This window comes from Myotis myotis, unplaced genomic scaffold, assembly GCF_014108235.1.
Source record: "Myotis myotis isolate mMyoMyo1 unplaced genomic scaffold, mMyoMyo1.p scaffold_m19_p_3, whole genome shotgun sequence".
NCBI classification, from domain to species: domain Eukaryota; kingdom Metazoa; phylum Chordata; class Mammalia; order Chiroptera; family Vespertilionidae; genus Myotis; species Myotis myotis.
In genome coordinates, this window is record NW_023416335.1 from 209,343,184 (window position 1) to 209,357,092 (window position 13,909).

General features: G+C 40.2%; 1 protein-coding gene across 2 annotated transcripts in view; it reads left to right on the top strand.

Moving 5' to 3' along the window:
• The window catches only part of EP300 (E1A binding protein p300), a 70,968-nt gene that overhangs the window by 9,678 nt on the left and 47,381 nt on the right, over window positions 1-13,909 (top strand). For both annotated transcript variants that reach the window (XM_036299727.1, XM_036299728.1), the window contains exon 2: window positions 6,955-7,574. In XM_036299727.1, coding sequence (XP_036155620.1) covers window positions 6,955-7,574 — 620 coding nt within the window. The remainder of the gene's footprint in view (window positions 1-6,954; window positions 7,575-13,909) is intronic.

A 13,909-nucleotide genomic window follows, 5' to 3' on the forward strand; every position in this document is an offset into this window, starting at 1 on the left:
TGGTTCTTAAAACAATTCCATGAGGGAAGGAGGTAGAATAAGTGTTTTACTACCACAGTTGGAACGTGACGGCTCAATGAGGTCAGCTTGAAGACGGGTTTAAATCCAGGTCTTTAGACTCCTTGAGCAGTGCCAAGTTATATACCAGTGGTTGCTGATGGCATTTAGGAATCAGAAATGCCCAGAACTTTGAGGAACAATCAAAATAGCAAAAGAGTAATGACAGTCAGTGATATCAGATTAAATAATAGGGTCTGTTTGATTGGAGGTCAAAGTATATGTGACTTTTTTTACATAGTCTTCCAGTTTTAATCAATATAGTTAAAAGTAAGTGGTTTAAAGTTGATGTAAGAGAACTTTCTATAAAGTTACTACTAGTAGCCCTGCGCACGAATCCGTGTGCCAGTAGCTCTCTGTGGGGCCTGGCTGCTCCACACCCGCTGCCCAGAGGCCCATCCGCGGCCGGGTGCGGAACGCTTGCCTCATGACGATGCAAGCGTGTCCCCCCCACCCCCACCCCCCGGCCGCTTCATGCCTGCTGCCCAGAGGCTCTCCATGGCCAGGGTGGAACGCTTGCCTTGTCGCCATGGACACTGCCCACTCTCTGTGGGCTCCCCCCCCCCCCCCCCGGGACTGGGGGACTCGGCGGGGCAGAGTGTACTGGGCGCCGCCATCTTGTGGCTATGGGCTCTGCCATCTTTGTGACGGAGTGACCGTTAATTTGCATATTACCCTTTTATCAGATAGGATAATACCCAATTAGATACAAGTAATTGTAGTATGCAGTTGTACAATTGCTAGAAACATCTTGTTCCATGAGCATATCCTAGGTGCTGTAGGAAATGTAAATAATAAATGAGACCCCTATTTTTCAGATACTTATAATTTGGTAAAGAAGTAAGATGTACACAAATACTATTTAGCTGTAACAAAAGATGGAAGATACGAAGTACATAGTTGAGGTTGTAACAAAGTGAGCCATCTTGGGAATTAGGACTACTGGGACCAGTCTTTGAGTTGAAAACCTGAGTGGTAACTACAATTAGGTCTGTTGAATGTATAGGATTGCCATTAAAAAAAGAATGGACCCTAAACCTTTATTTTTCAAGATCTACCAATGTAAACTCTCCTGTCTGTTTCAAAATGGAGCCTAATTGTGTAATGTGAGGTCACATGTTTTTCATAAATATAAAACAGCAACCAAGTGCATTTGGCTTTAGAATCCTTCTATATAATAAAAGGCTAATATGCAAATTGTCCCCTCAGCTGGGAGTTTGACCAGGGAACAGGGCCATCTGGCCAACCGCCTATGGTCAATTGGCCTGGACCCCACCCGTGCACGAATTTGTGCACTGGGCCTCTAGTAGGTTACATGAAAATCATAAAGACTCTAGGGCAGCCGTGGGCAAACTACGGCCCATGGGCGGGATCCGGCCCGTTTGAAATGAATAAAACTATTGAAAAAAAAGACCGTACCCTTTTATGTAATGATGTTTACTTTGAATTTATATTAGTTCACACAAACACTCCATCCATGCTTTTGTTCCGGCCCTCTGGTCCAGTTTAAGAACCCATTGTGGCCCTCTAGTCAAAAGGTTTGCCCACCCCTGCTCTAGAGCCTAGAGTAAGATTTCTATATTACTGAAGTTAATTTCTCCTCCGTGAACTCTGTATATGGCTGTTATCTACTGACATTGAGAGGACTAATAAGAATAATACAATTATTTTTAAAAAAGAATAATACAATTATTGAGGTGTTAAGAACAACGCTTGCCTCATTGAAAGTGCCTGATGAAAGTTTGCTCTTCTTATAAACCAGTCTTATTTCCTAGTAGGGTTATGATTCTATTGAATAATAATACTTGGTAACATTTTCATATTTTTAATATGTGCCAGCCAATATTTTAAATACTTACATATATTAACTCATTTAATCTTCACAAATATCCAATGAGTATTGAAGTAATAAGCATATGGAAGTTCTCTGTCCTATTGAATTGAAATTTCCAATACATGGATTTTACTGGCCATGTAAGTATTCACAAATAACTTTCTTATTTATACAGAGTTGGAAACTAGGTTCTTCTGTATATACTTTAGAATCATCTTGTCTGGTTCCCTTAAAAACTGTAAGAATTTTTTTATTGGCACTGCATTGAATCTATTGGGGCAGAATAGATGTCTTTATGTATTACCAAAGATTTGTACCTAGATGTTTAGGATATTATTCTATTTATTTATGTAGTCTTTACTTTCACAATTTACATATATTTTATAGTAACATATTGTTAGATTTTTTTTCTAAGTTTTCCCCATGCTATCATAAATTGTATTAAAAAATTTTTTTCTAAACATCACTGATGTACAGAAATGTAGTTTAATTTCTTTATATTTGTGGTATATTTAATCACCGTGCTAACCTCTCACTATTTCCATTTCTTTGCTTTGGATTTTCTATATTGATTTATCTCAATCAAGTTGTGTTTCTTCCTTCTCAGTTTTTTAACTTATAGGTTTTTTTTTTAATATTATTGCTTTGGCTAGATACTCTAGTACAAGATTGAATAGAAGTGGCTGTCATGAGTATCTTTGTTTTGGTCTGATGCTAGACTACTTTTAATGTTGGTCCATTATGCATATTTGCTGTCAGATTTTAGGTTTTGGAAGAAACTTTATCAATTTAAAGAAGTTCCCATCACTTTCTTGATTTTTTAAAATGTGATTTGGTATTGAGTTTTATCCAGTGCCTTTCTTGTTCCTCTTATTTATGCATTCATTGGTTGATTCTTGTACGTGCCCTCACCGGGGCTCGAGCCTGCAACCTTAGTGCATCGGATGATGTTCTTCCCTAGTGAGCTACCGGGCCAGGGCCTCCAGTGCTTTTCTTACAGCCATTGAGATTCATCTTATAATTTCTTCTCTGTTAATATGGTGAATGGCCATCTATATGCCTATAGTCTAAGGTTCCATGGCAAACCTTTCCCCCTTGGATTCCTGAGATATCCCAACTTGAGCATGACAATACATTTTTAAGGTGCTAATGAACTTTGTTGCTTTCTTTTTTTAAAGGGTTTTTGCTTCTATGTTCATGGTTTTTACTGGCCATGTATGATTTTTAGAGTAGTCTATTTTTTTTAAGATATATTTTTATTGATTTCAGAGAGGAAGGGGAAGGGAGAGAAGAGCTAGAAACATCAATGATGAGAGAGAATCATCAATTGGCTGCCTCCGTGAGCCCACAACCAGGGCATGTGCCCTTGACCGGAATCGAACCTGAGACCCATCAGTTTGCAGGTCGACGCTCTATCCACTGGGCCAAACCAGCCAGGGCTCTTTCTATTTTCTAGAAGTGTTTGTGTAAAATGAAGTTGTCTTTTCCTTGAAAGGTCAGAAGGACATGTCTGTAAAAACATTTAGATCTGGTGTTTTCTTTATGGAAAGACTAATAAGTGATTTATTTTTGTTAATAGTAACGGGATTATTCAGGCTCTTTATATCTCCTCCTTTTGAACTTTTTAAATGGGAAATTTCAATTCAGTAGGATAGAGAACTTGCATATGCTTATTAGTTCAAGTTACCAGTATTTTTGTGTGCCTCTCTCCCCCTCTTTTTACAACTGGTTTGAATCAGAAGTTAAACAAGGTATATCTGGTTGTTGACTCTTACTTGATAATATCTTCTCTCATTCTCTTTTTTTGCCATTGATTTGTTGGAGAAACTGGGACATTTATCCTTTATAATTTATTTTTGATAAGGTTTGGTGAGTGTTTTATCAGGAATTCATTCATTTATGTCTCTTCAATTTTTTTTGCATGAAGTTGATTAGTATGTTGCTTTCTCATTTTGTTTTATTTTTTCCTTAATTTTCCCAGAAATTTATCTTTATTACTCCTTCAAAGAACCAAATTCTGGTTTGTTGATACCTTCTCAGTTATATCTCTGTCTTTCTCATGTTAATAATTAACTGCTTTTTATCTTTTTAAAAAATATGTTGCCCTAGCCGGTTTTGCTTAGTGGGTAGAGCACCGGCCTGTGGACTCAAGAGTCCCAGGTTCAATTCTGGTCAAGGGCACATGCCTGGGTTGCGGGCTTGATCCCCAGTGGGATCGAACCAGTCAGTGATTCTCTCTCATCATTGATGTTTCTATTTCTCTCTCCCCTCTCCCTTCCTCTCTGAAATCAATAAAAATATATTTTTTAAAAAAGTGTGTTTTTTTTAAGTGACAGGAAGAGATAGGGAGAGAGAGAAACATGGATTGGCTGCCTCCTGCACGCCCTCCACTGGGGATCAATTCCCCAGCCTCTTGGCACAGGGTATCTTGCTCAACCAACTGAGCCACACCAGCCAGGCTGCTTTTTATCTTTGATCATCTTCCTGCTGTTCTTCTAACTTAATCATTTGGATACTTAACTCATTAATTTTAGCTTTATTTTCTAATAAAGCCTTTAAGTTTTGAAATCTAGTGTTGTTGTTACTCAGTTTCTTTTCTGATTTCCTCTTTAATTTGTCACTTAGGTATATGTATGTTTTTTTAAATTTCTAAATGGGTAGAGATTTTTATTTTTCCGTAACTGCAACTGTAAAAATATATTTCTTTGTATACTTCAGGGGAAAAGTAGAATGCAAAATTGCTCATAAAGTATGTATGATCCCAGTTTTGTGAGTTATGTAAGTAGAAATGATTAAGGCAGGGGTTCTCAACCTGTGGATCGCGACCCCTTTGGGGGTCGAACGACCCTTTCACAGGGGTCGCCTAAATACATCCTACATATCAGATATTTACATTACAATTCATAACAGTAGCAAAATTACAGTTATGAAGTAGCAACGAAAATAATTTTATGGTTGGGGGTTACCACAACATGAGGAATTGTATTACAGGGTCGAGGCATTAGGAAGGTTGAGAACCACTGGGTTAAGGAAATATATCAATATATTAAAGGTTTTTTTTGAGTAATGATATCAAAAACATTTTGAGATTTATATTTCAAAACTATTCATAAGACATCTTTTATTGCCGAAACCGGTTTGGCTCAGTGGATGGAGCGTTGGCCTGCGGACTGAGGGGTCCCAGGTTCGGTTCCGGTCAAGGGCATGTGCCTGGGTTGCAGGCGTATCCCCAGTAGGAGATGTGCAGGAGGCAGCTGGTCGATGTTTCTCTCTCATCGATGTTTCTGACTCTCTGTCTCTCTCCCTTCCTCTCTGTAAAAAAAGTCAATGAAATATATTTTCTTAAAAAAAAGACATCTTTTATTTTATATATATATATATATCTATCTTTAGAGAGGGAGAGAGAGCAGGGTAGAGGGATAGAGAGATAGACACATCGATGCGAGAGAAACATCATTATTGATGGGCTGCCTCCTGCACACCCCCCACAAGGGATTGAGCCCTCAATCCAAGCATATGCCCTGACTGGGATCGAACCGGTGGCCTCTTGGTTCCTGGCTTGACGCTCAACCGTTGAGCTACACCAACCGGGCAAGACACTTTTTATTCTTATGATGGATGGGCACATACGATTTTTCAGAAGGAACGAAATTCTGTAAAAGTCTGGACTCTAAACAAGTCCTGAGATCCTGGGACCATTTGATTCAATTAAGATATGATCAGAATGCTTAACTGTGTTGGGCATTAGGCAAGGAGTTGGTCCATAAGTGATAAGATGTGTGCTTTCTAAAGAGCTACATGGGTGCAGGGGTGGGTGGGGAGGGGAGATGGCAGTGGGGAGGGGAGGGAGAGTCAGACACACTAACTATTTCAGTGCTATGATAGAGAGCTATAAGAACTGGAAGGGCACGTAAAGGAGTTGTGCTTAAAAAGCAAGATTGATTGGACCAAATAGATCATTTAAAGTGGAACCTTCTTTAAGCAATGAACTATTTTTAATGGGATAGTCAGTTGTAGAGTCAGGTATATTTAATTATTAAATACCCAGTAATGCCTATTTAATATGAAAACTACTTGGAGAATTAAAAAGGAAGAAAACTCAGCAGTAAAGAGAAAAAAAAGACAACTCACATACCTAAATATATAAAATGAGTTAGGACTGTCAACAGGTCAACCAGGGACAGTTTTGCCCTTCCAAGAGATATTTTAGTGATACTAAGGACATTTTTGCGTGTCACAGATGGGGTATGGATACTAATGGCATTGAGAAGAGAGCGGGGATCTGTGGATTATCTTAACAATGCTCCCTTCCCTCACAACAAAGAATTATCCAGCCCAAAATGTTTAATAGTAGCAAGATTGAGAAAAACCTGGGCTAATCTCTAATTTCATCCGATTTTTGGTGGCAGTGGGGCAGGAGTGTAGGGTGGGAGTGATTTGTGTGTTTTTCTATCCTATTCCAGCTAGATTTTGGTTAAGGAAATCTAATCTGTAGGCTGAAGTCAGGTGAAAGCAAATTCACTCAGCAGATTGAGGATCTGTTTTGTGATAGAATTTGGCAAAAAATGGTAGACAGCCCCTTGTTTCATGGAGCTCACGCTGAGTGTTCTACAAATGAAGGGTCTTTTGTATCAGTTGTCTTTATTATTATGATAGTTTAAACCTTTTGTTCTGAATTCGTTTGCGTTTGGTAAATAATTTTAACCTCTTCTATGGAATTCTGGAATATTATCTAACTTAATTGTACATCTTTTTTCATAACTATTAATACAAACTTTTAGCAACTCATAATGGGTGTTGTACTGAGATCTAGTCCTTTTTCCTTGGTCTTATTTAAGTACAGTTCATTAAGTGTTTAAACTTGTTGGTATAATCAAACATTCTCCTATTTTTAAATATGTAAATATCAGAAAAGGCTTTTTAGTATAACATGAAAAACCTCAATAGATAGTATTCCATAGAGTGAGGTATAAAAATGCAATGTTTATCAATAACAAAATATAAAGCAGTTTTTAATTTTGATTTTGTCTAACTATAACCATTACCTTTTCTCTTGCTTTCAGATTTTGGCTCTCTATTTGACTTGGAGCATGACTTACCAGATGAATTAATCAACTCTACAGAATTGGGACTAACCAATGGTGGTGATATTAGTCAGCTTCAGACAAGTCTTGGCATGGTACAAGATGCAGCCTCTAAACATAAACAACTGTCAGAATTGCTACGGTCTGGTAGTTCCCCTAACCTCAACATGGGGGTTGGTGGCCCAGGCCAAGGCATGGCCAGCCAGACCCAACAGAACAGTCCTGGATTAGGTTTGATAAATAGCATGGTCAAAAGCCCAATCCCCAACATGGGAATGGGCACTAGTGGACCAAATCAGGGTCCCACACCACCGTCTGCTACAGGTATGATGAACAGTCCAGTAAATCAACCTGCCATGGGAATGAACACAGGGATGAATGCTGGCATGAATCCTGGAATGTTGACTGCAGGCAATGGACAGGGGATGATGCCTAATCAAGTCATGAATGGTTCAATTGGAGCCGGCAGGGGGCGACCTAATATGCAGTACCCAAACGCAGGCATGGGAAATGCTGGCAACTTAATAACTGAGCCCCTGCAGCAAGGCTCTCCCCAGATGGGAGGACAGGCGGGACTGAGAGGCCCCCAGCCTCTTAAGGTAAGTGCAGTTTGGGTTTGTGTGCACTATCAGTATGTTTTTTAGAGTTCCAGTGTTGGAGGGAGGGGTGAGGTCAGTTCATTTATTTTTATTGTTCATATTTAATCTTCCATTGTGTAGCGTTTTCCACATATTTTTTTGCCAAGGCTCTACAAACCCGAAGTATTGTCACAAATTTTATGAAGCTCTTCTATTAAATTCAGCACAACATTTTACACAGCTTATTGGTATTGTATACCTTCACAGTTTGTTCCAAATTATTGCCAGCTAATTCCTGTTCTCTTTGGCACAAGTATTAGAATATTTTCATTTTATTTCTAAACCCACTTTAGTCTTCTTAGCCTCCTTATAAAAATACAATTTGAGATAGCTGCCATTATACTGTCTTCAGGTAGACATCATTTGTTACCACTGCTTTGAATGTCCCTGGTTTTTAAGAGATATTTCTTTATTATAAGATTTTTTTAAATGTTATTTTTCCTTATTGCTTGATGGAAATTAAGGTGTATTCGTTTACTATGAAACCTTAGCTAATATTCCAGGTGTTCCAATGCCTACTGCTAGTTTTATGAATTAGAGAATGCTAAGTATGTTTTCAAAAAAAACCTTAAGATGAGTTCTCTCTATTGATTAAGACATTTTAAACACATTCTTGATGCTTATTCTGCCATATTTTTCCTGTATATTTTATTCCTTTTTCTTAAAATGGTATCACACTGTAATTGCCACTGCCTGGCATGTGTTTAGTAAATACTTGTTGAATAAAAGAGATGGCTTTGCTTGAAAGGTATTATTGGAGATTGGTAAGATTCTCACAAGGAGTCAAGAGCAGGTTTTTTCTGTAAGAGAAACAATTTTTAGCAGGCATTAGGACTTTCGTGCTCCTGAGAATCATGATGGTAGGAGCCCTAGGATTAAATTAAGACATAGGCATGAATCAGGAATATGGGATCTAGGGTCACATGTAGCTGTATGAAAGCCCTTAAAGCTTTTTTACTACACAGTAAAGAATATTGACCTTAAACTTGGGAAGGGATTCTGTTTGGCATCCCTACCTATGCTGTAGATTCTCTGTTGCTGGCACTTTTATGTTGCTGTGTTGATGTAGTTTACCTAGCATATTTGGAGTGAAAACCAGAAACAAGAGGTAAAATATTTATTAGGCACCTCTTCTAGGTTCTAGGAACATAGTTGTGAAGAGTCCCTGCCTTCCTGATACTTACATTCCAGTGGGGAGAAGAGGGATGACAGACAGTAAATCTTCACTGATTGATCAGATATTTATCGAGTACCAGCTTTGGTGCTGAAGATAGAGCAGTGAATAAACTTATTTCATGGAACTTACTTTCTAGTATTCACATAAGATGTAAATGTATAGTATTCCAGGTAAGTGCTATGAAAAATAAAGTAAGGGTAAGGCTCATGGGAGAATGCCTCAGTTGGGAGTTGGGCACCGTTGTATTTATAATCTAAATCACAGATTTCTTTTTCCTTTTTTAAAAGATTTTAAAAATCGGTATTTGGAGAGAGAGGAAGGGAGAGGGAGAGAAAGGGAAATACTGATCGGCTGCCTCCTGCACACTCCCTAGCAGGTATTAAGCCCAGAACCTGGGCATGGCCCTGACCGTGAATTGAATCCTTGGACTTTTGGTGCATGGGATGACATTTAACTAATTGAGCCACACTGACCAGGGCAAAATGACAGATTTCTTGCATCGCCATTGTTTGAGGAACTGGGTGTATACAATGAATAAAACAGACAAAATTCTCTGTCCTTATGGAGCTTTAATTTCACAGGAAGGAGGGATCCAAATATAAAAACTTCATTATTAAAATATTTCCTTATTTCAGCCTTGGCCAGTTCCTCAGTGGTTAGAGAGTCGGCCCAAGGTCTGAAGTATCTTGGGTTCGATTCCCAGTCAAGGGCACATACCTTGGTTGCAGGTTGGAGCCCTGGCCCTGGTCTGGGCACGTATGGGATGCAGCCAATCGATGTGCTTCTTTCACATTGATGTGCGTCTCTCTCGCGTGCGCTCTCTCGCTCTCTCTGTGTGTGTATTACACAAACACACACACACACACACTAGAAGCCCAGTGCACAAAATGTGTGCATGGGTAGGGTCCCTAGGCCTGGCCAGCGATCAGGGCTGATCAGGTACCCTGCCTCCCCGCCTCCTCCTTCCCCCACTCCTTCAGTGCCCTGCCACCACCACTGGTTGCCTGCCATGTTCCACACTGCCCCCTGGTGGTCAGTGCATGTCATAGCGAGTGATCGAACTCCCAGTCTCCCAAACTCCTGAGGGGACAATTTGCATATTAGGCGCCATATATATAAAAATAAATTAAATAAAAGCTTAATACGCTCAGTGTCCGGTTGTCCATTCAACCAATCAAAGCGTAATATGCTAATGATATGCTAAGGCTACTCAGCCACTTGCTATGATGTACACTGATCACAAGGGGGCAGACAGTCGACCAGTTGCTATGATGTGCACTGAACACCACGGGGCAGACGCTCCAACCAGTAGGTTAGCTTGCTGCTGGGGTCTGACCGATTGGGACTGAGCGAGACTGAGTGAGATGTGCCAGACATGCCCTAGAGCCCTCCCGCGATCCCTCCCCAGCTGGCCAACCTTCCGTGTCCCTCCCTGGCCCCAGTCCTGCACTGGTGGGATCCCTTGGCCAGGCCTGTGCCCTCTCACAATCCGGGACCCCTCGGGATGTCAGAGAGACGGTTTCGGCCTGATTTCACAGGCCAGGCCAAGGGACCCACTGCTGCATGAATTTGTGCACTGAGCCTCTAGTGTGTGTATATATATATGTCTTTGCCTTCCTCCCTCCGTCCCTCCCTGCTTTCCATTCTGTCTCAAAATCAATGGAGAAAATATCCTCAGGTGAGGATTAAAAGAATACATATATTTCCTTGTTTTAAATGAGTGCCCAGATTTTGAACCATACTACCTGAAGGATATGGGCTACCCCACATCCTCCTCTAAATTGAGCTGCATTTTGTGAAGCTTCTTGGTTAAATCATTTCACAAGATATTATATCTGCCTCCTAAAAAATGCTGGTGACAAAAGAAATTTAAAAATTTGAAAATTATTTTTTTAAATAGCTGTCCTTTGTGTATGAAAGAAGAAATGAAGTTAACTAATACAAACATCATAATTAATGGTGTGGACTATGGAACTACACTACCTGGGTTAAAAATGGATCATCCACTTACATAGTAGCTATATTACATCAGGCAGTTTGCCTGCCGTGCCTCTGTTTTCTCATCTGTAGAATGTGAATAGTCAGAGTGCGGTGTAAACTACCTCAGAACTGTTGAAGAACTAAATGAATTGATAAAATAAGCTCTTTATGCGTGGTATATAGTGAGCACTTATTAGTGCAGTAGGAGGAGGAGGAGGAGGAGGAGAAGGCGGAGGAGGAGCAGCAAGTGCTCAGTATTATTGTAGTTGCCATTCGTGATGATTTAAAACATTTTTATGGGGTAGGAAAGAAATCAAAACTACATCATATGGTTAAGCTACAGTCTTTTAGAAGGGCAGCTGTCAGCTATAATGGAGAATAAATCGATGTACCACATGAACAGCAATTGACTAGAGCAGTGGTCGGCAACTGCAGCTTGTGAGCCACATGCGGCTCTTTGGCCCCTTGAGTGTGGCTCTTCCACAAAATACCACGTGCGGGCGCACACGTACAGTACGATTGAAACCTTGTGGCCCATGGGCAGAAGTCGGTATTTTGTGGAAGAACCACACTCAAGGGGCCAAAGAGCCGCATGTGGCTCGCAAGCCTCAGTTTGCCGACCACTGGACTAGAGGATGTGGAAGATGCTACTAGTAGAGACTTCAGTGTGTTAATACATACTTTTGAGGGAAAGTTTACTTTCTTTGGAACTAAGGATTATTTTAAAAGTGTTCATTAATATTCTGGAGTTTTTAGTTTTTGGTTTTTGTAGAAATAAATACAAAATAAATCTGTCTATGAAATAGCTTATTGTGATTAAGGTGATACTCAACCACTAAGCCATACTGGCCGGGCTCAAATTATTTTTAAAGAAAGAAAAAATAGCCCTAACCAATTTGGCTCAGTGGATAGAGCGTCGGCCTACAGACTGAAGGGTCCCAGGTTCGATTCCGGCCAAGGGCATGTACCTTGGTTGCAGGCACATCCCCAGTAGGGAGTGTGCAGGAGGCAGCTGATCGATGTTCCTCTCTCATCGATGTTTCTGTCTATCCCTCTCCCTTCCTCTCTGTAAAAAAAAAAAATCAATAAAATATATTTTTTTAAAAAGAAAAAAAAACTAACCCCCTGCATGTCCTTTCTGTTTTAGCTTCCTAGAACTATTTGTGATTTCCTGGTCATTTGCCTTTTCAGTTTAGGTGGTTATCTGTATTGCTGTGGTCTAGGTAGGTGATGGGTAGTTGGTCATCTTGATCATGTTCACTATAGAGAAGGGAACAAGAGCACATCATTACAGTGTAGCAGAAATTAAATACAGTATATTCCCTTCCAATTATATTTGGTGAGGGAGTAGTTGGGTCTGGGGTTACTTTCTAACAGGGGCTGAGGAACTCTAAAGGAGACTGTAAAACTAAAGCCTGAGTCTGTTGGTCTGAGTGACCAAAAGTGTGGGGAATGAATACTATCAACTGACTAGCAGTCAGTATATTTGAGACCAGTCTGCTAGAGAGTAAACTTGGAGTTTCTAGGTAATGCATTGTGATTGAGGAAACAAGCAATTCAAGGAACTAATTGAAACTCTGTTAGTATAGGCAGGCAAGAAAGTGACTATATGAAGGACCAGATTCTGCTGGGATGTAGTATTTGAATAAAGACAGACATTATGCTTACTAACAAGAGACATTAAGGCAGTTTATAAATCCTCTGCATTTTATTTATGTAAATAATGGGTACTTAAAAGCATAACTTATTATCTGTTGGTGTTTTATGGCCTGTCATGCAGGTTCTGTGATAGAATGGCTTTCATTTTATGTCGAGCACAAATTTCCATGCTAATAGCAAACACAATTAAGCGAAATATAACTCCCCCGGGTGTAGGTGTGCATATTATTGGAACTGTCTATCTATATATAAAAGCCTAAGTGACCATTACGACAGAATGACCAACCAGTCGCTTTGATGCACACTGATCACCAGGGGGCAGGCACTCAACACAGGAGCTGCTCCCTGGTGGTCAGTGCGCTCCCCAGAGGGGGAGGAGCACCGCTCATCCAAAAGCCCTGCTCACGGCAGGTGCAACAGGTCAGGGTGAGCAAGTGGTGCGGCCTAACTCGGGCTCCTCCCTGGCTGCTTGGTTCACTGCTACGTCCCAGGCGGTGGGGTGTGGGGGGTCCTGGATTGTGAGAGGGCGCAGGCCAGGCTGAGGGAATCCATGCACCAGGTCTCTAGTATTAGTATAAATATTAGTACTTTATTTTTTATTTTTTATTTTTTTAAATATATTTTATTGATTTTTTTACAGAGAGGAAGGGAGAGAGATAGTCAGAAACATCGATGAGAGAGAAACATCGATCAGCTGCCTCCTGCACATCTCCTACTGGGGATGTGCCCGCAACCCAGGTACATGCCCTTGACCGGAATCAAACCTGGGACCTTTCAGTCCGCAGGCTGACGCTCTACCCACTGAGCCAAACCGGTTTCGGCAATATTAGTACTTTAAAAGCATATGTAGCAGCAGCAGTACTTGCAGCCACATTTGAAACTACCAAAAGGAACCTAAACTTGCATTGAAGCATATTTCTGTATCTGATTGTCCTTATAATCTTACTGGCCAGATACACTTAGGAAATTCCAATTATTGGAGACCAAATCAGCAAGTTTTTTACTTTGGATGCTTTTCCATTAGTCTGCCCCATTCTTTTTTTTTTTTTTTTTTTTTTTTAATTCTTTATTATTGAAAGTATTACATATGTTTCCTTTTTACCCCCTTTGACCTCTCCCAGCCTGCTCCCGCCCCTTAGCACAGGCCTTCATCCCCTACTGTCAGTGTCCATTGGTTATGCTTATATGCAAGTCCTTTGGTTGATCTCTTTCCCCCCCCACCCCATTCTTTTATGCTTTCACCCAAACCATGCCACTTCCCTTTCATCATTAGAGCACTAGGCAAGTTACTTAACTCCTAGGCTCCAGTCTCATCTGGAAAATATGAATGTACTTACATTTTTTTCTTTATTATTTTGCCTTTCCATTAAAGGCAAACCTTTGAACTGATAAATATGTCATATTCTTATAAATTTGCAGAGTATAGATGTTGCATATGATTTTAAAAACTGAATTTTATTTATGGAGGTTTATGCCATTT